The sequence below is a fragment of the Caloenas nicobarica genome, chromosome 5 (genome assembly GCF_036013445.1).
Source record: "Caloenas nicobarica isolate bCalNic1 chromosome 5, bCalNic1.hap1, whole genome shotgun sequence".
Taxonomy (NCBI): domain Eukaryota; kingdom Metazoa; phylum Chordata; class Aves; order Columbiformes; family Columbidae; genus Caloenas; species Caloenas nicobarica.
Window position 1 is genome coordinate 25,165,177 of NC_088249.1, and position 18,697 is coordinate 25,183,873.

Sequence of the window (18,697 nt, forward strand, 5' to 3'; positions counted from 1 at the left end):
ATCCACCCGAAAAAACCAAAAACATTCCATGGAACATTTAATGTTCAGAAAGCATGTATACTTGTTCGGAAAAAAAAAAAAAAAAGAAGAGTAAATTCATTGTAAAACTAGTTCTTGTACAGGACAACTATTGCATATGCTGAACATTTTAAAATAATCAGTGCTCTTCGAGATCTGGCTACGGCACTGAGGAAAATAAACATCTAAAATTCGGGAAGTAATTGTCTTTTCTGTCCTTTTGTATTACTTACTTGAGTTTCCACGAATTTACCTATAGCAGTACTACAGTAATTTTTTTACCTGCCTTTTGCATACTTGGCAATTTCTTAATTTCTTTTGTTTTCTGGATCAAGCATAAGTAATTTGTCACTGGCTCTGTAGAGAATCCTAGATGTGGACTTGCTTAAATCTTTTTGCTTTCCTCCAGGTCTCAGCAAAATTCTTATTAATCTTACATTATCATATAGTCTCTTTCTCACCAAGATCTAAGCATGTTTCCACAAACAATCTCTGATTATTTAATTTATTTTAAAACAGGAGTATTTTAGACAGTTATTCAATATAAAATCATTTTAAAGCCATGTCCTCTTCCTCATTCCATTTAATAGAACACGCAAGGGGTATTAATAAACATGCTGAGGATGAGCTCCTTGGAGCAATTGTATTTACTCACTATCATACAAAAATACAGTATTTCTAAGGATAACTAGGAAGGACCTACCTGTTTCTCACTTTCCTGGAGATGGCAGGTTTCATCTACTGCATCTTGAACGGATGTCTTGAGTCTCTCTGTATTAATCTGATAGACTTTTATAGTGGACTTGGCCTATAGTGAAATTAAAAAAGTGTGTTGTTCAACAGTAGAGGCGAAGATATAAGTGAGGTCATGATGGTATTATTGGACTTATTCTTAGGTTTTCTAGCTGTGCTATATATGTATTCTCCCATTTTCCCTACAATTTCAACAGTTTTTGCTGATTGTAGTTTTGCAACACTATATATCGCTGTGGAGTAAGAAGGCAAAGAAAAGACAAGGTAATTGTACTTCCCAAGAAATGCCAATCACTATATGAATTTCAAAGTTGCTAAATCAAGTCACACAAAAGTATTAAGCCTTACAAAGTCTTCTGGTTTACACAGAATATTATTTCTGCACCCTTAAGTGAAAAAAAATTAAAACAGTAACTACATGGAGAAGAGAAATTGCAAAGATTTGAAAACAGAAGCTACAAAGATTGGACATACCTCATCAATTTGTGACTGGATAGATTTTGCTTCATTCTCTAAAGATTCCACTCTCTTCTGAATTTCAGCCACCTGAAAATTATTAGTTGTCATATAGCTTCTTCCACAGATTTGACTGAAAAAGTCTAGGCAATTAATAAAGTTATTTTAATTTCAAAACTGAGAAGGTTATACTGCCAAATCAGTAAAAACAGCTTTTATTCTTTTGAGTATTTTGCTTTAGGAGTGTCATTTTTTCTAATATGCTACAAGGAGTATGAGAGGAGACAAAATGGAAAAATGCAGGTTTTGTTTCACAAAACCCAAAGAGAATAGTTTGTCTTCTCCACAGATAATTTATGGTGGTTTGTTTGTTTGTTTTTAAAATGCATAGTAACAAATAAAGGATTCTATTTATTCTTACCAAGTTATCATTTTCTGATTGCTTAGATTTTTCTTCTTCCAGTTCTTTTTCTAGATTCTCTAGTTCTTGGTTGAGTTCCAAGTTTGATTTGCTCAGTTTTTCATGCATTTCCTAAATCCAGTTTGTTTCAACAGTTAACATAAAACATTTGACATTAATTACATATGAAAACAACAAGTATATTTTAAATACGAGAACAAAGTACATTTAATAAATTTCACCATATCAAGGATAAATCTCAAAGTACTCTAGAGACTCTTGCATGTTAACAAAACCTGTAACAATTAGCTCTATAGGATCTGAGGTGCAGAACGAAACAAATCTATTTGCTTTTTTGTTACATAAATTTTATAGAGCCCATTAGTTATTTGATTAACGTTTTTGGAGCTCTTTTGCAAATGTATTCTCAGTTCGGTGGATGTAAAAATGTAGTGGTAATTTTTGTTTACAATTGTGCCCCAGTAGCTTATAAAATATATTTGAATTAATTCAGATGTTAGAAAAAATACTTCATGCACTACCCTCTCTCCTAGAAACAAGAACAATTTAAACAAATATTGTCTAATACACCATTTTCTCTAGTATCAATCATTTTTAAATGAAATTGTTACCAAAAGTTCTCTTAATTTAAATTCCTTGCTTCTATGTCATTTTCAGTAATCCAGGACCCAAGTAACAATGCTCTCGATTAAAACAATTAAGGTTTGGGGGGTTTAGGGTTTTGTTGTTGTTGTTGTTGGGTTTTGGTGAGGTTTTTTTTTTTTTTAATATGGGCAGCATTTTCCTGAAATACTGCCTTAAATCGTAGAAATAACAATTTCCATTTATCTTTTTACCTCAAAAAAAGATGAGTCTGTTGATTCTTTCATAACATTACCATCCTTCAGAGACAATTCTAAATCTTCAAACTGGAAAGGAAATCCTGTATGTCAGAATGTGTGTAAAGAATTGCATAAATAATAGCATTAGTTTATGGTGCTCTAGTCTGAAACATAGACACCACCTAAATATTCACAAATGCATCTTGCTGGAAATCAGGAAAGCCCTAGCCCTAGTAGATTATCCCAGTGACATAAAACAAAGACATTTAAGAGCTGCTTCCAGTGAAATATATTGTATTAAGAGTTAAAGGCAGAACTTGCTAATATCTTAGTTGCACTTAAAGGCACTGACAAGGGAAAAGCATGTGAAGAATCACTTCAAAAGGTTTTAAAGATCTTACTTTTAGATAAGTTTAATACTTTAAATACTTGATAAGTTGAGTCCATTTCTGTGACACATCTGAAAGCAATAAATGACCATTACCTCTTTTTTGCAAAGGCTGAGTTTTTCAAGAATTTTGCATTTGTCTTCAACTAATTCAGCAATTTTATTGGCAAGCTTTTTTTCCCTTCCTAAAAAAAGACAGTTAAGTGTTGCAACATCCAAATAATTAAAAGGAGAAAAAAAGAGAAAGAAAAAAAAGTAAAATAAAGTCATACTCCAAAGAAAGCAGTATGAAAAATAAGCTTACCTACATAAAGTCGACTTCTAACCTGAAATAAAAAAAATAAATACTGAAAATATCTGATCAATTACTCTTGCATAAAATCTGAAAACTAATCTTGTAAGCTGGTGTTCCATGATCAGTGTAACAACATAACTTTAAAAAGGAATATAAATACAAGCTCCCATTAAAAATGCACAATTGCATCCTCTGCTCTCACCCATTCCATGGCTGTGTGTTTGCCCTGTCCTTCTCCCACTCTAATCAAACAGCAAGAAGAGGGAAAAGGAGTTTCGTTTTCACCTGGATCACTTTTATAACACACCTCTGTATAGTCACCACATAAGCATGACTGCCAAAACGAAGTGGTGGTGGACAAGTACAGCCAAAAGAGTATGAAAGGAGTAGTAGGAGGAAGTTCCAGGTGCCAGCTGAGATTTACCTTACTATGAGGATAAAACTCCACACATTACAATAGCTAACAGTTAGAGCCGCAGTAAGGGTACTACCTGATGGGCATCCTGCCCAGATGCCAACACAGTGCGAAGCACCAAATCAGCAGCTGCCACGTGGCATCTAGTGCCCCAGAATCAAAATCTAACAAACTGCAGGATAGAATCTCTCACAAATGGCCCAGACAGGAGGCTGAACCTGCAGAAACTTTACAACACAGCACTCCTCTCAAGGCTGGGCCTGGATGACATGCCTAACATACAATGGGCCCCTCAGATTTTCCCTGTTTTCTCCTCTTTTAAAGCCATGGGATGGCCACAAGTCCCCATAACAGAAAAAGGGGACAAAAGTAACGTGCACACCTTATCCCATCATAGCCCAAAAAAACCAAAACCAAATCCCATTACTTTTGAGCAAGTAACCATTAATTCTTCAAAGAGCAGTCTATGTGTTTTAAGTATGAACGACTGAAAAAGCTATCAGTAACTTCTGTGATACCTAATGCCTTAGTGACACGTGCAGGAGGAAAACAATACTGGAGTTACTGCTTGACGGATTTCAGCTGAAATGCTGAGAGTATGTTGGTATGAAAGTACCACCTGGAGGGATGCTGCTAGAAAACAGAAGGAATGGCCCAACTTATAGCTGCATTCACTTATACAAATACAGATCCCCTTCCACACAATCTGAATCACTGCTGCAGAATAAGGTGGCATTTTTCCAGATCTAAGTTGATGTTAGAACCCTAAAAAGGCAATTGCTCATATCTGAAAAACTAAACCACTATGCAACCTATCTTCATACATGAGCACCAAAATCACATTTTGTCTATTTAAGAGTATGCAAAAACTGTGGATAAATTTAAACTACTGAATTATGGACACTGACCCCATTTCATTAGTAGGGAGAGTTTGGTAGGCAGCTGTTATTACTCAGATCCTTACTCACCACAGAATACAACCCTTACCTCAAAAATATAATCTGATTGGTACATTAAAAGGTTTCAGTACTGCATTTCTCAGTCATCAGCTTAGTGCTCTCAAACAGTACACAGTAAAATTGGTTCAGTGTTCCAATAAACAGAATCAAGGCCACTGTCCAAAGAGTGTTAAAATAACTCCCTTGATGGGAATTGCTCTGAATTGCTTTTGCTTACAATTACTTTGAAAGACCTGAGCTAATGTGGCTATAGCCAGCATAGTCACAGAGATACCAATACACACACTCTAGAGAAGACCTCTGTATCCCATGAAAAAAAATTAAGGGCTGACTTTGAAAGTCTGGAGTGGAAATTTAAAAGAGAAGGAAAAAGGAAACCTTACTACATCGAGTTTCCTTGCATTTCCTCTAACGACAAGTCACTCGGTACACCTCCAAACATCTACTGTCTTGACAAAACAGACTAGTCAAATTCTCTTTTATAGGGATTCTAAATTCAATCACAACAGATTTAAAACTCGGAAGCGTAACATATCTTGAACAGAATATTATTTCAATTCAAACCATTAATGCACTCTGCATGTAATCTAAACACTTACAGATTGATAACTTCTATATAGGAACAAGAGAACTGCGAAGGTTCCAACAACACCAGCACAAATCACTATTTCCCACGGGAAACCATACAGATCAGGACCAGGTCTCATGTCTTCAGGCAGCGAAGCCACAGCCTGAAAAATAAAGTAGAAAAGCTTCAACTAAAAGAGGTTAATATTTTCAACATAAACAGATGTTAAATGTTCATTTAGTTTACTTCTAGGGCTTTTACAGGCTTGTACATCTATTTTTTTTTTTTCAAAACTCTGAGAAAATGGTTAATAGAAGTGTTTGGTTTTTGAACTATAGACTTAGCAAGTGAAGGAAAAAAAGTTCCAAGATATAATGATTACATAAAGCTCTGAAAACTTTTCCTTCTGAACCTACCAATTACAGTAAGTTCTCCTTCAAGTTGTCTATACGTTTCACGGTCAGAAGAATCAATACTAATAAGTATTTTTCAAGATTTAGTGGTAGAAAATTTGTTTGGTAGAAACGTCTGCTCAACCAAATTAATACTAAAACATACTGAACACAGTCAACGATTTAACGCATTTTAAATACTTAAATACACTTACATTTTACTTGTAAACGGATATCGTTATTTTCTCAAAGATAGAACCTGCTTAACGTAGCTCACACTTACCACAAGTTACTGTGCAGTAAAGTCTTAATCTCAATTTCTTTAATAAAACAGCCAGACTACCCCCGCCTCAAGCCAAGAGGGCTGTGCGTGTATAAAATCAGGGAGCGCTCGTTTCACTGCTTTGGCTTTTTAAGACCTTTATTCTGGAAGAAGTGGCCGCTGCCCAGGATCCCCCCGGCCCCGCAGCTCCCCGCAGGCCGCCGGTCCGGTCCCGCCCCAGCCCGGCTCTGCGCCGCGCACGGGGCTCCGCTGCCGCAGCCGCGCGCTCCGCCGCGAGCCCGTTCCTCTCAGACGCCAGCCCCCCGCCAGCGCCGTTTTCCCCCGACGCCGAGGCGTCGCTGCACAAGACCAGAGCCGACCCCGGGCGGAGGCGGGTCCCGCACTCACCCTGCGCGCCCCTTCCAAGGCCAGCCCGCAGTAGCGCTGCGCGCTGTCCCGCAGGCCCAGCCAGAGGCTGGCGGCGGAGACGTCCAGCGCATCCCCGCGGCCGCCGGCAGCCATCTTACCGCGGGCGGCGGCGGCTCGAGCCCACCAGCGCGCGGCCCCTTCCGGCTCGCTACTTGACAACCGGCCTGTACCACTGACGCGGCGGGGGAGGGAAAAACCACTGCTGCCGCGGAAAGGGGGGAACTGCGCGAGCACAGGTGGGAGCACCCGCGGAGCCTGAAGGGGGCGGCGGACTGTACCACTGCGACATGAACAGGGGCGCAACACGACGGGCGGCGCGGGGGGGGGGGGTGTGAAGAGGGAGATACCACTGCCGGTGGAGGTGAGAGAGCGACCGCAGCAGGGGGGCCCCGGCCTCACCGCCCGGCCCCGCCCGGGGGTGCCTCCGTACGCGGCTCCGAGCGGCAGGTGCGCCTCAGGGGTGCCCTCTGCTTGCTCTCCCAGTGCGGCTGTCCGGCGCGAGGAGCAACCGGCGGCTCAGAGAGCCGCAGGTCTCCGGGACCTCTCCTGACAGAGGGGCGGGAAGGCCCGACGACCCCCTCAGGGCCCGCCCGCCGCCGCCCCCGCGTCCTCCGGTACTGACGTGGCCCACGAAGCTCGTGTTGCTCCTCAAAGTTACTCGCGGGGAAACTCACCTCTGCCCCCTCCATCTGCCCCCGTGCAGCCGCGGGTCTTTACAAAAATAAAAGTATCCGGGCGAGATCCCTCGGGAGGGGCCTGGCTCCCGCCCCGCCTGCTCGCAGCTGGGCGGCCGAGCTGACAGTGGCCCGGCGGGGGAGGGAGGGCGACAGGTGGATCAGGCGGCGGCCGCGGCGGCCCGGCCTTGCGCAAGGGGGTGGTTGTGTACGTGCCGGCTCCTCACCGGCCACAGGGCCGCCCCGTCCGCGGCGCAGTTCAACTACTATAAACGGGATTTCTTCACTAAGTTCCTGTGCTAAAAAGTAGATCGTACTGGGGCTGCTGATAGAGAAGTGTAAGGGAAGATGCGAGAAACAGTAGCCACATAGCAATAGATTCTTTTTCAGCTCGTTCACTAGGACTAATTATATTTTTGTATTATACAGAGTGTTTCAAAAAGATGGACCCGACTTGAAATCACTATATCTCTGCAACCACAACCCGCCCAAGAATGAAAATCTTACCATTTGAAAGGACGGGGCACAGAGTTCCAAATGGCCCTCCCAGTGCACAAACAGCCCCCAGCCTGAGTCTTTCCCAGGATGGTGACCCTGCAACACAAGGCGTTTTGTGTTCTGCAATTCAGCAAAACTGAATCCGTAACTGCAGTGCAGCATGTGTTCCAACGGTGTTTTGGCGTTGACCCGGCAATGCCAAAGAGCATTCGTCGTTGGTACCGACAATTTGAGGAAACTGGGTGTTTATGTAAGGGGAAGAGCACAGGGCGACCATGCACTTCAGAGGAAAATGTGAGTCCATCTTTTTGAAACACCCTGTTTTTTTCATAATTTTTTTTACATATACTTAACTACACCTTTTTTTTTTTTAATTAATGCATGCTAACTTAGTTTTCACAGTGCAAGGTGGTTGACTTGCCTGTGACACTGGTATCATGCTTAAGTGTAAGTGGCTTTTTCACCTGTATTAAACAATACAAGAATGAGTTTGGCCATAGCAGTGACCTATCAATGAGCGTTGAAATCCAATTAGGTTCATGAGAAAATAATGCCAAGCCCTTCAGTTTTTGTCTTCTAGGCTGCAATTTAGTCAGAATCTAGGTAAGTACACAGGAAATAATGAACAAATTTATGTGTTTCTTAAACTTCAATTACCCAATCCAAACAAACCGAAGTACCAAAATTAATGAAGTTTACCATATACCACTTTACCTGATATCACTCCTCTGTTTAGAGGGGACAATGCAACACCATCTACCTTTTCTCACATTCTCTTGCAGCACTGTTTCTTGTGCAGTTATGTCCAGTAAGGTCCACCTTCACTCTGTCCCTACATTCTTGTATTTAAGACATCTCCATAGCAATCATAATCCCATTTTGTAATTTATATATTTGCTTAGAAAATTCTTTTTTTATGGAATTCTGAACTATGTGAATCTTTGAAAATCAAGGCTTTGAAATTCTTTTTTAAAAAGAATCGAAATATTCTGGTTATTCTACTCATCCTAACTCAAACTTTTTCAGTCCAAGCATATTTAATCAGTACTGTCATGGAAACTAGAGAAAGCTATGAGTTTCATTTAAAACAAACAAACAAAAAGCACACAACAACAACAAAAATGCTGATATTTTGGCCACTGAGGTCTTTTCTGGCTGTTCTGTAGAACAAAATAAACACACTAAGTTCATCAGATTCTGCAGTGTAAACAACAAAAGCAGATGACCAGCAGCTAACCTGACATTTTTTTGTTCCACCTCTATCTCATTTAGCATCAGATACCCTGCTCCGGCAGGGGGTTTGGACTAGATGATCTTTTGAGGTCCCTTCCAATCCCTAACATTCTGTGATTCTGTGTGACTGCAGAGAGGTTTATTTAAAAGGATCTTTTTTTAGTTCTTTTTTAGAAGCTTCATTGCAGAACATAACTAATAACTGAGTCTCTTAATTTTGCACTAATGCCAAACATATACCACATAAAGAACTCTTACCTTTTTGATAATACTCGCCGCTGCTGAAAACACGGATTTTATCAGTTCCCCAATCTCAGCAGCATTCAAGCACAGAAGTATCTCATATATCCAGCCTCCTTCTGGTTTGTTCATAAGGAAACAAAAAGCTTTTACATTACAATTATCAACTTAATATAATTCCAACTATTTTTTTTTAAGATTGTGAATTTATTTTCCCTAAAATTAAGAAACTTAACACTTACCATTACTTGGAACGTAGTTCTGGATGGCATCTGAGAAAGGCTTTTTGACATCAAATGGAAAGTCAACTACTGAACTGTCCATTTTTTCTCCAGAATTTACCGAAGGAGTCACTATTGCCTTAGAATGTTGGTCACTGTTATGGTCACTGTCTACAGCTGCATTCATTTCATGTTCCTTCTCTGGTGTTTCTCCCAGTAGCTTTCTTCTACTGCCTACTCCTGCAAATAATTGTGAAGGGAAATCACGCTTAGTTTCAGACAATTCAACTTTGACACAATTTTATATTAACCTCTACAAAGATTTTGATTTTTTAAAAATTATTTTCCTCAGCTTAAAGCCAAACACTAGAGTGCTGCGTTAGAGTAAAAATGGGCTACAGATTTAAGAAATACTCGTTCAAATAGTGGTCTCAAAACAGAGTTTGGAGGATAGAACTTTAGGCAAAACTGGTGTTGTAGTAAAGTAGTTAAAAACAATGTTCAGGAAAAAATATGTTTCTTTTTCATAGTTAGCCTATAGATTCATTGTTCGCGATTAGTAGGTCTCTTTCTTACATTATCTCCAAATACAAGTGGGAAATGCTTTATGAAGAGAACAATTAAAAATGCCATGTAGGACTAAAGTTTAACAGCTTCCCACAAGATAACAAACTTCACTGCAAAATACAAGAAACCACAGGCATGTTGATGCAGAAGTATGGGTGAAGGCACCCAGCCGCCTCAGTTTCAGTGACAGGGAGTAAATTTCCTGAAGCAAATAAAATACCACTTTCAAAAAACCCCACACATTGCTTACCCATGTAGAAAAAAATGCCATTTACAAATTGATTAATTTTTAATTCTATGCTTCAAGCCAGTATTGGCCAAAGATACTCATCACAAATACTTCAATAGTCAAAAGTCAGGAAGAGTAACCAGCTCTTAAACTGTTACCATTATATTAAGTGAACCTGTATTATCAGGTCCTCAAAATATCATAAATCAGACATTACTGTGAGTGAGGCTCGCTACCTCTTGATTGTAAATCACCAGAGAAGACAGTGTTGTATCTGTTGTGTTTTTTTCCTCAAACAAAGCATATTTTGTTCTTGCTAAATCACTGTCAGTGAAGCATTTGTCCAGTACCTTTGGCTGCAGTTTGGGCTGTACACTGAATTGTTATTGCAGACAAAAGTTCTGGCAGCTCTAAAAGAACATTCCTTTTTTCCATACATTTTTCCTGCCCAGTGTCCAAATTGTGCCCCTTTCATGCAGACACAATCAGCTGTTCCCTCTGCAAAACTTTGTCTTTACATGAGTAAGCTGTGATTTTATGATGAGTCTTTCAAATTACTGGTGCAGCTGCATAAATTTTCTTCCCTCAGAGAGATGGTCTAAGGGTTGCTTACCATCTTATTTTAACTTCATATAAAATTGTTGGAATGTAATGTAATCAGTGGGTTGGGTAAATCTGAGTGTTTATCATACACTATTTGCCTGGTTTTGCTTATTTTTTGGGACACGAATGCTGTCTGCCCTACTATGATTTGATCACTTTCTTTGTTTTTGCTGGATTCTGCAGCAGTACTTTTTCCAAAATGCCAAGCTGTCCTTTCTCAAATTTATCTTGCATAATTTCTAAATTGATTTAATCATTTTATGCGCCTTCTACAGATGTAGTAGTATCTTTTTCTTGTTCAGATTCTTTTTCTCTTAACTCCATCTCGTTCTTTTGTGCAGTATGGCTTGCTTTCTAATTTGAGGGGGTTTGGAGACACTAACTGTAATTCTATTTTTTTTCTTTAAAATGGTCTTCTATTTTAGAGGTCTTCTAGGGTAAAAGTTCACATTCAGTCAGAATAATATCACATGACTGCTGTGTTGCTTTTATTGTAAATAAATTTCCTTTATAAATTTTTTTTGGACTTGGATTCAGTTGAAGACTTTGGCATTACTGTGCCTTTTGAAGTAGTGTATGATGATGCCTTCCAAAACTCAGATTAATTTTCTATGTTTTGTATCTTGCATTGTCATAATGTCTTGAATTGATAGGCCTAAATCTGATGACACAGAATAATATTTTCTCTTACTTTATTACGTGTGATTTTTATATATCTTTCTGGATTAGAACTGTCCTCTGACCCATTCTCTGGTACCAGAAGTTCATGTTGGGAACATGAATCTTCCTGTGTTATTTCTGCTTCACTTTTCTAATGATGTTGCACATTCATAGGAATTCGTTCAGTTTGTAGCTTCTCTCCTGACAAGCTATCAGCAAGAGCATCAAGTGTTGTCCTATCTTTTACTAATCTGGCAGATTTTCTTTTTCCCTCCACTGCCCTATTTGTTGTCTTGCATTGCCAGCTGAAGAGAAAGATCGTTCTCTTTGGAGGTATCCACATTGCTGTTATCTAATTCATTATGTGTAACTTTCTGATTTGAGCTGTCTTCTGTTTCTTTTCCCCAGAGCAGTTTAGCAAGGCTTATACTGAGGCCTTTTTTCATCACGGAAGCTTAGTTCTCCTGTTCTCAGCAAGCAGTTTTTATCTTCCATTCTGAAACTCCATATGTCTTCCAGGTGGCCAATTTCTTCTGAAGTTTTTGTACCTGTTAAACTGAAGCCACTAGATGAGCGGTGAGGAGAGAAAGGTTGGTCTGGAGTAAATTCTTGGAACTCCTCAGATTTCCGATCCTGTTCATCATTAAAAATATCCTGACTGAACCTGAAATCTTTGATGTCATTTTCATAAAAACCCAGTGGGTTGGTTTTATTCTCTGGTTTGTGAATTTTCTCTTTCACATCACCATCCATTTTGAACTGGCGTGTCGATGCTGAATTTTGTTGTGATCACAGCATTCAACTGGTTTGCCTTTCTCAGATGTTTCCAGAGTAAGACTTGGCTCACTTTCACATGGGGTTTTCTTGATACCCAGAGGATTATCTGCAGTTCCCGGTAGTTCTCCATAACTTGGTAATGCACTCTCTGAATTTACAGATTCTTGAATACAAGTGTTCAGGTTATTTTGTTCTTTATGCATTTTTTCAACTCTTTCCATTTTCGATTTTCCCTGCAGACGAGTTCCAATTTCCACTGTATTTTCAAAATTTAATTTTGCAGATAAATGTAGAGAATCTTTGGAGACAGGATCATTATAACAACCTTTTATACTGGTGGTTTTGTGACTTCCACTATTCTAAGAAACATATTCTTCAGCACTGGAATAATTAAACAAGGATACATATTGTCTTTTAGATACTTCAGGTTGTACTAGTGTTTCAACAGATAAAGTTCTTGAAGCATCACTATTTTTAATTTGACAGAATATTTTGTATTGCCATTACTACATTCATTATTTTGCACAGCTGGTGAGGAAAACAGACTGCTTTCTTGGATTGCACCCTCATCTTTTTCCAGACAGCTCCTCACTAACTCTCTGTTTTGCTTGTACTTTCATTGCTCTGTTATTATTCCCTTGTAATATTTCATCATCACTTTTAGTTTGAGGGGTTTCCTCTCTAAAAAACACATCATCTTGCAAAATCTGCACTTGTTCTTCGGCTGTTGAACTCCGAAACATCAGTCTGTCTGCAAAATGACTAAAAGAGAAAAAATGGTTCTGTTCTTCAGCTATGTCGGGCTTTTCTTCTGTGTTTTTTGTGTCTGAGGGATCACAATTCTGAGGTGGGCTAGGAGAAGAAGAAATCTGATCTGATGCAATTGATTAATGTCCCTATTGATTATCATACGTGTCCACATTATAATTAATAAAGCTATTATAGATATTTGTATACCAACCTGACTGGCCATGTTTGTGTTCTGACTCTTGATTTCTTTGTTTAGCTTCAGCGTTTTTCAGCAGTTGGCTTTCCAAGACCAAGTCTTGTACTGAACTGTAAGGTTCGAGTGGCTTCTCTTTGTCACCTGTTAGTATATCAAAATATGGTTCTGTGCTGTTTGAGGTGCTTTTGGTGCCATTAAGAGTACGCATACTTGCTCGTATCTTCCCAGGACTTGGCATGTTACTGTATGAATCTGTTACTTCATGTGCATAATTCTCTTCATCTTCTTCACCTGTCACTGCTTTAACAGTTTCATTTGATTCTTTCTGGTCTAAAGCCTGCACTTCTTCATTCTTATTTGTTTGGTCCTCTGTCTCTCTGCTTTGCTGGTCTTCCCGAGCAGGACCAAAATTAAAAACATGACTTAAACCCAAATTAAACCAATTTGACTTGGATTCTTGGCCTTCACTCTTTACTTCTTCATCTGTCAATAACTCTGTGACTGCTGTTTCCTCTTCATTACTGGAATGTCCAGGCACACCAGAAACATCATGATTTTGTGGATCACTTTTTTCTGATGCCAAACCAACATCCACATTCTGTTCACCAAAATACAGAAAGTCCGTCAGTCCACCTTGAAACCAAGCAGATGCTGGGGGTTCTTGTTCCTCCTTATCATTTGGATCTTCTAAGTCATTTTCAGCAGCTACCATTATTTTTCTGCCTCGGTATATATATTCTTCTAAAGATTCAGTAATGGCTCTTAAGGGCTCTTCATCATTTTTGCTTCCTGTGGTGAACCATCCTGCAATCCAACTAGATTGAGTTGGGATGGGTTCTAGAGGGAGACTGGTTTGTGTTTGTGGCTCTTCATTATAATCTTTTCTGTTCTCATTTTTTCTAACCAACTTTTTGCTTGCAGACTCCTCTTGAGTGTGAGATTCCTTGGAATAATTTTCAGAAACTGATTCAACTCTTTCTTCCTTTTGCATGGAGTCCCTTGTATGTTTTAAGAGTTCATTTTCATGCGGCTTTGATTCTGCATCAGATGAATATTCACTTTCTTTGTTGTGCTCAGGTAATGCACTATTTTCATTTTCAAAGGTGTACTTATCTCCATGAAGACAAAGGAAATCAGTTTCCTAGAAGAACAGTATTAACTGTTAATATGTTTTCATGTGTAATTTTCTACAGCATTGTGTTGCACAGCAATATATCTATTCTCTTTCTTTCTGTGTAGTTGCGTATGTGTATAATTTTACACAAAGGATTGTAAGTAATTATACTATTCCTAATGATTCCATATTGTTTATTAAATAAAAATTATTTTAGAGGACAATAAGCATGCAAATGGACTAATAGTGAAAATACGTGTATTGAATTATCTGAAATAAAATATGTGTCGACACTGGGATTTCTAATTGGATATTAGATTTTCAATTGCTGTGAACTACATTGGAAAATCTGCTGATTTTTTTTACCTTAGTGAGCACTTCAACTTCTTCTGCAATTAAAACTTGCTCAACCTTGACAGCATCTTTTGGGAAATATCCAAAATCCTTTCCTTTCTGTAAAAAAATATAAAAGGAATGAGAGCATTTAAACTTCAGTACATTAGGTGCTTGCATACATGCTAGAAAATTATGAATAAATAAATAATAAGTTTATAGGACTCTTCCCCACCCTCTTCATTTTGGTCACAAAAAAAAAAGGTTTCTTTTTCCTTCACAAGTTTTCCATTTGCCACTTCACAAAGCAAGGGGAAGTATATTACTCCATATTACTATTTTCTGTGTTATTTTTATGAGCATGTGTTTGTCCAGAACCATATCAGTAGCCTTAACACTGCTTCAGCTGAGGCAGATGGTCTCAGCCAGCTCCTACTAAAATCAGCTGCAAATTTCTGATTTACTCAAGTGGGAGAAAAATCGTAGCTTAATAACTAATGACACATAATATGTTACAAGAGAAGTAGGATATGAAATTGAGGTATGAGGCCAGCTGCAGTTAAAGAGAAAATGGCGATGAAGGTGGCAACAGTACAGAAAATAAGTTGATGATAATGCCTCTCCCCCAAAAATAAGGACCAGTCTGACCAGGAAACCAACCACTAGCTTTATATCAAACAATTGCACGGAGCCTTGAATGGAAGAATACATCTTGGAAAGCAAGGAAGAGTGAGGTACTTGCAAAGATACTCTTGGATTAAAAGAAAAGGAATACATTTTCACTGTTAAACAATAAATGTGACAGATCATTTACCAAAAAAAAAAATCTTTAGTTTTGAAGCACACAGTTTTACTACCAGTTGGATTTGGATCAATGCATCTGTTCCTTCTTATCTATAACATGACTGCATGGCTGTTCTTATGACATTGTCAATTGTTCCAAGTCATTAAATATGTGTGATAACCTCTCTGGGAAATTTCCTTGAGCATTGAACTGTGCAGGCAGGTCCCAGTACTGGATCGCTGATTAAGCAACTGTAGCACCTTCTTACCCACAGACCTCTAGGGAGGTGCCTGACCTGATAGACCTGGATGTTTTGAAGGGAACCAGAGCAAGTTGTTATAGTCAAATGATTAGATGAAGGAAACAAAAAACTTGGATTCTGATCTTGAGTTTGTTTCTCCATAAGTGATCTTTGCCAAGATGGGATTTTCCCTTTCTATATAAAGATAATAACAGTGACCCACCTCCCAAATACTGTATTGATCCATGACTTGTTAGTATTACAAAAGAGAGGGAAGATCCCTAGAAGCAAGCAGACTGCAGTTGTTACACTTTTATTATACTCTCTAAATTATTTATGGGGAAAGTGTTTCAGATTGAAGTACTTACACTTCCTGTCCACAAATTTTCATTTTTCCTTGAAAGTTTGGAGTATACCGTTATCTCTTCCCCTGGTTTGAAGTTAAGATACCGGCAATCAGGCCCTAAGTATTCTGTAGTGGTTCGAACTCTGCTCATTGCTGCTGGAATAGTATGTAGAAAGAAAGAAAGAAGTATAGCAGCCATTTTGTCTGAAGTCAGAAGTCTGATACATATAAATACATTAAAATGTTTGTTAGTACGTCAATATGTGCTTTGTAATGATACTAATCCATTTATATCATCAAGTGGAAAGCAACTAAGGCAAAAAGCAGGCCAGACCTATCCTGTTTTCATTCTTATTTACTGCAGACATCAAGGGCATTTTCCAGTCCTTATTCAGGCAAGCTTTCAATGCTCAAATGCATGTGGAGAATTAGCAAGTTTGACTACTAAAGCCAGATCTAAACAGCTAAAGAATATTTCCCAGGCATACTTAAATTATATATTTTAGAAATTCTAAGTTAAATCTAGTAATTATTTTGGGGATTTTGTCCTCTATTTTGAATACATTACAAAGAAAACAAGAAATTTTAAGCAATATAAACCTCAAGCACATTGTCAAAACCAAAGTTTCTGATTCAATTTGAATGACTTTAAGTTCTCTTTGTCTCCACCCGTCTCCCCACGGAAAGCACTACTGCTGTGCTCTGCTCAGTTTGGAATCCAGTCCACCTGCTGTCCCACAGACATCTCTCAGCATCCAGAACCCGCTCAAGTCAGTGTGGCTCCACGGGAACATGAAGATCCATCAGCAGAGGAAACCTAAGCTCTCTTCCACTTCAGGACAAGCTGTCCACATCGAAAGTGCAACAATTAGAGCTGCCAAGCCGATGGAGACGGCTTAGAAACTATGCACGATTATGACAGGTTTCACGATGGTAATCAATGAATAATAAATGGGGCATTATTTATTACTGCCCACTTGCGATTCAGTGGCTCTGCCTCCTGCAGAGCTCTTTACTCCCCAGGAATTCCGTAACCAGATAATGCTCTTACTTCATGTTAAAGAAGAAAAAATAAGTAAATTGGATATATTAACAGTGTCTTTTGTAAGAAGGGTTACAAAACTCCTAATCTAAACAGTTTGCTTACAGTAGAAAAAATGGAGTTTTGCAGAATGGGCTGTGACTGTACTGCGAACCAAAATATCGTCTTCTTTCTCAGTGTATAGCCTACCCTTTTTTTTTTAATATTTCTTTTGTACCTGTAAAGAATGAGTTAAAAAATACTTCAAAACTGCTTTGTACTGCCCATTTTGATGAAATGTGAGAAAAACTAGCTATTCAAGAGTATTTTTGCTGAACTTTGATCTTTATATACTTACACAACACAATCCAGCAAGTATTTCTTTCTCGTTTTGTTTGAAAAGTTTAAGCCTGTTGCTCATAAACTTAGTATATTTACAATGAACATTTTCTATGGCTGCTCATTTGCGGTCTATTTAATTGCTAATTTCAATATTATGGTTTGTAATAGCTGCACATACACCATAGCCTCCTTTCAAAAAAACAAACAACTTTTTTACTTACTCTCACATTCCCGATCGCCACACTTCTTCCATTCTGAAAGTACCTTTGTACTCCGCAGACTTGTTAAAAATGAAATTACCAACAGCAAAATTCTCCCATCCAAGATCCTCGACATTTTATGTTAAATCTAGAATGCATGGAAACTGTGGAAACTGCATCAATGTGCAGTTAGCAAGAATATTCTACGTTATTTTTCTTAGCCAAACAAAACATTGCGAATAAACTTATCATCCTTTTCCTTCTCTCATCTGGTTAAACAGGAGTACACTATGCTAACCTGCTAACAATCTGCAAAGTCCGGTGTCCTGATTATACATGTACGGTTAATAATTAACCACGTTCTGATAGCGAGACTGATGTTTTGAATACAAAGAAACTAGTTCTGCTCACATCAAAATGAAGCCTTTAGCAGAAAGGTTCTTTTGTACTGAGTTTGTGGAAGATTGTGCTAGGGGAAATTCAACAAGTATTAGGGTTTTTTCTGGGTTATAAATGCACTTTTAATATACATATTCCATCTGATTTTTAGATGGACTATGTTTATATTGATTTGCATGATTGCTAATACAGCTGGTGACAATTTTGTAGCTTTTTTTTTCTAATAAACTATATTTTGTGTCCACTGATATATTTTAGATTGTTTATAGGTGGTCATTGGGAACTCAGAACAGAATTTTTTGCCACATACTCTTTTGGAGTTTTCACACACATTAGATGCTAAGTAAAATCCTTTAGCATGGGGAATATATACTCGACTCCAAGTCTTTTAAAGGTTCTTGGAGGTTTTCAGGCTCTTGGGACAACTAGAAAATCCATACGCTATCCCTACATCATATATCACAGAGCAATATAACCAAGCTAAGCAGATGATATGTCCTGCTTTTTAAGGAATACCCTCTATTTCTTAGCAACCTGTTATCCAGCAGGGAGGTGTAAATGTTTTCTCAAATACAGGCTATGCTTTAAAGCAGTAATTATGCAGGGAGTTGTACACTGGTCATAAAGGCGTGAAGTTGTACTATAAATGAAATGCTACAGACAGGTTTGTGTTAGAAGTAAGCTTTGCTTCCAACACTTCACATTGTTGTCCTGCACTTCCTTGGTCACCTAATCACAATACATCTAATTTGGCTACAGATGGGTCTTCACCTTTCCTGCTCTCCTGGAAGGGGGTAGCCTCTTCTCCCTCCCTTCTTGATAGCGCCCCAAGAACCTCCATTCCTTCCCAACCTGATAATGATTGCCATCACTTGCTTCCTAGCAGGCTGCCCCTCCTCAGTCTCCAGCATGACTCACGCAGAATTTGCTCTGTTTTCTCTTTCCATGAACCTCGGCTAGATCCTACTTGCAGCACGATTCTCCTCCCTCCTGCTCCACAACCCAAATCCACCAGACACTGGTGCTTAGCCTCATCTGCTGGGCCAGAAAACAGATCATCTACCAGAGGTCAGGAGAGAGAGCACAAAGTGA

At 38.8% G+C, this 18,697-nt stretch overlaps 1 protein-coding gene and 1 long non-coding RNA gene across 6 annotated transcripts in view; one reads left to right on the forward strand and one right to left on the reverse strand.

Moving 5' to 3' along the window:
- The window catches only part of MIA2 (MIA SH3 domain ER export factor 2), a 37,307-nt gene extending 19,965 nt beyond the window's left edge, over positions 1-17,342 (reverse strand). For 2 of the 5 annotated variants that reach the window (XM_065635301.1, XM_065635299.1), the window contains exons 1-8: positions 6,157-6,323; positions 5,126-5,257; positions 3,162-3,183; positions 2,954-3,042; positions 2,485-2,556; positions 1,649-1,759; positions 1,246-1,317; positions 722-826 (exon numbers count right to left, since the gene is read on the reverse strand). In XM_065635301.1, the coding sequence (XP_065491373.1) occupies positions 722-826; positions 1,246-1,317; positions 1,649-1,759; positions 2,485-2,556; positions 2,954-3,042; positions 3,162-3,183; positions 5,126-5,257; positions 6,157-6,270 (717 nt within the window). In that variant the 5' untranslated portion in view covers positions 6,271-6,323. Of the gene's footprint in view, positions 1-721; positions 827-1,245; positions 1,318-1,648; positions 1,760-2,484; positions 2,557-2,953; positions 3,043-3,161; positions 3,184-5,125; positions 5,258-6,156; positions 6,324-6,851; positions 6,984-8,840; positions 8,942-9,064; positions 9,301-12,840; positions 13,967-14,305; positions 14,393-15,665; positions 15,800-17,227 lie in introns of those variants that run through there. The other 3 variants (XM_065635296.1, XM_065635298.1, XM_065635300.1) reach the window with 3 other exon arrangements.
- Positions 6,546-17,705, forward strand: LOC135988924 (uncharacterized). The gene is made up of 3 exons (XR_010606251.1): positions 6,546-6,624; positions 7,281-7,643; positions 16,331-17,705. It is a non-coding gene; the product is annotated as an uncharacterized LOC135988924 (long non-coding RNA).
- The last annotated feature ends 992 nt before the right edge of the window (positions 17,706-18,697 follow it).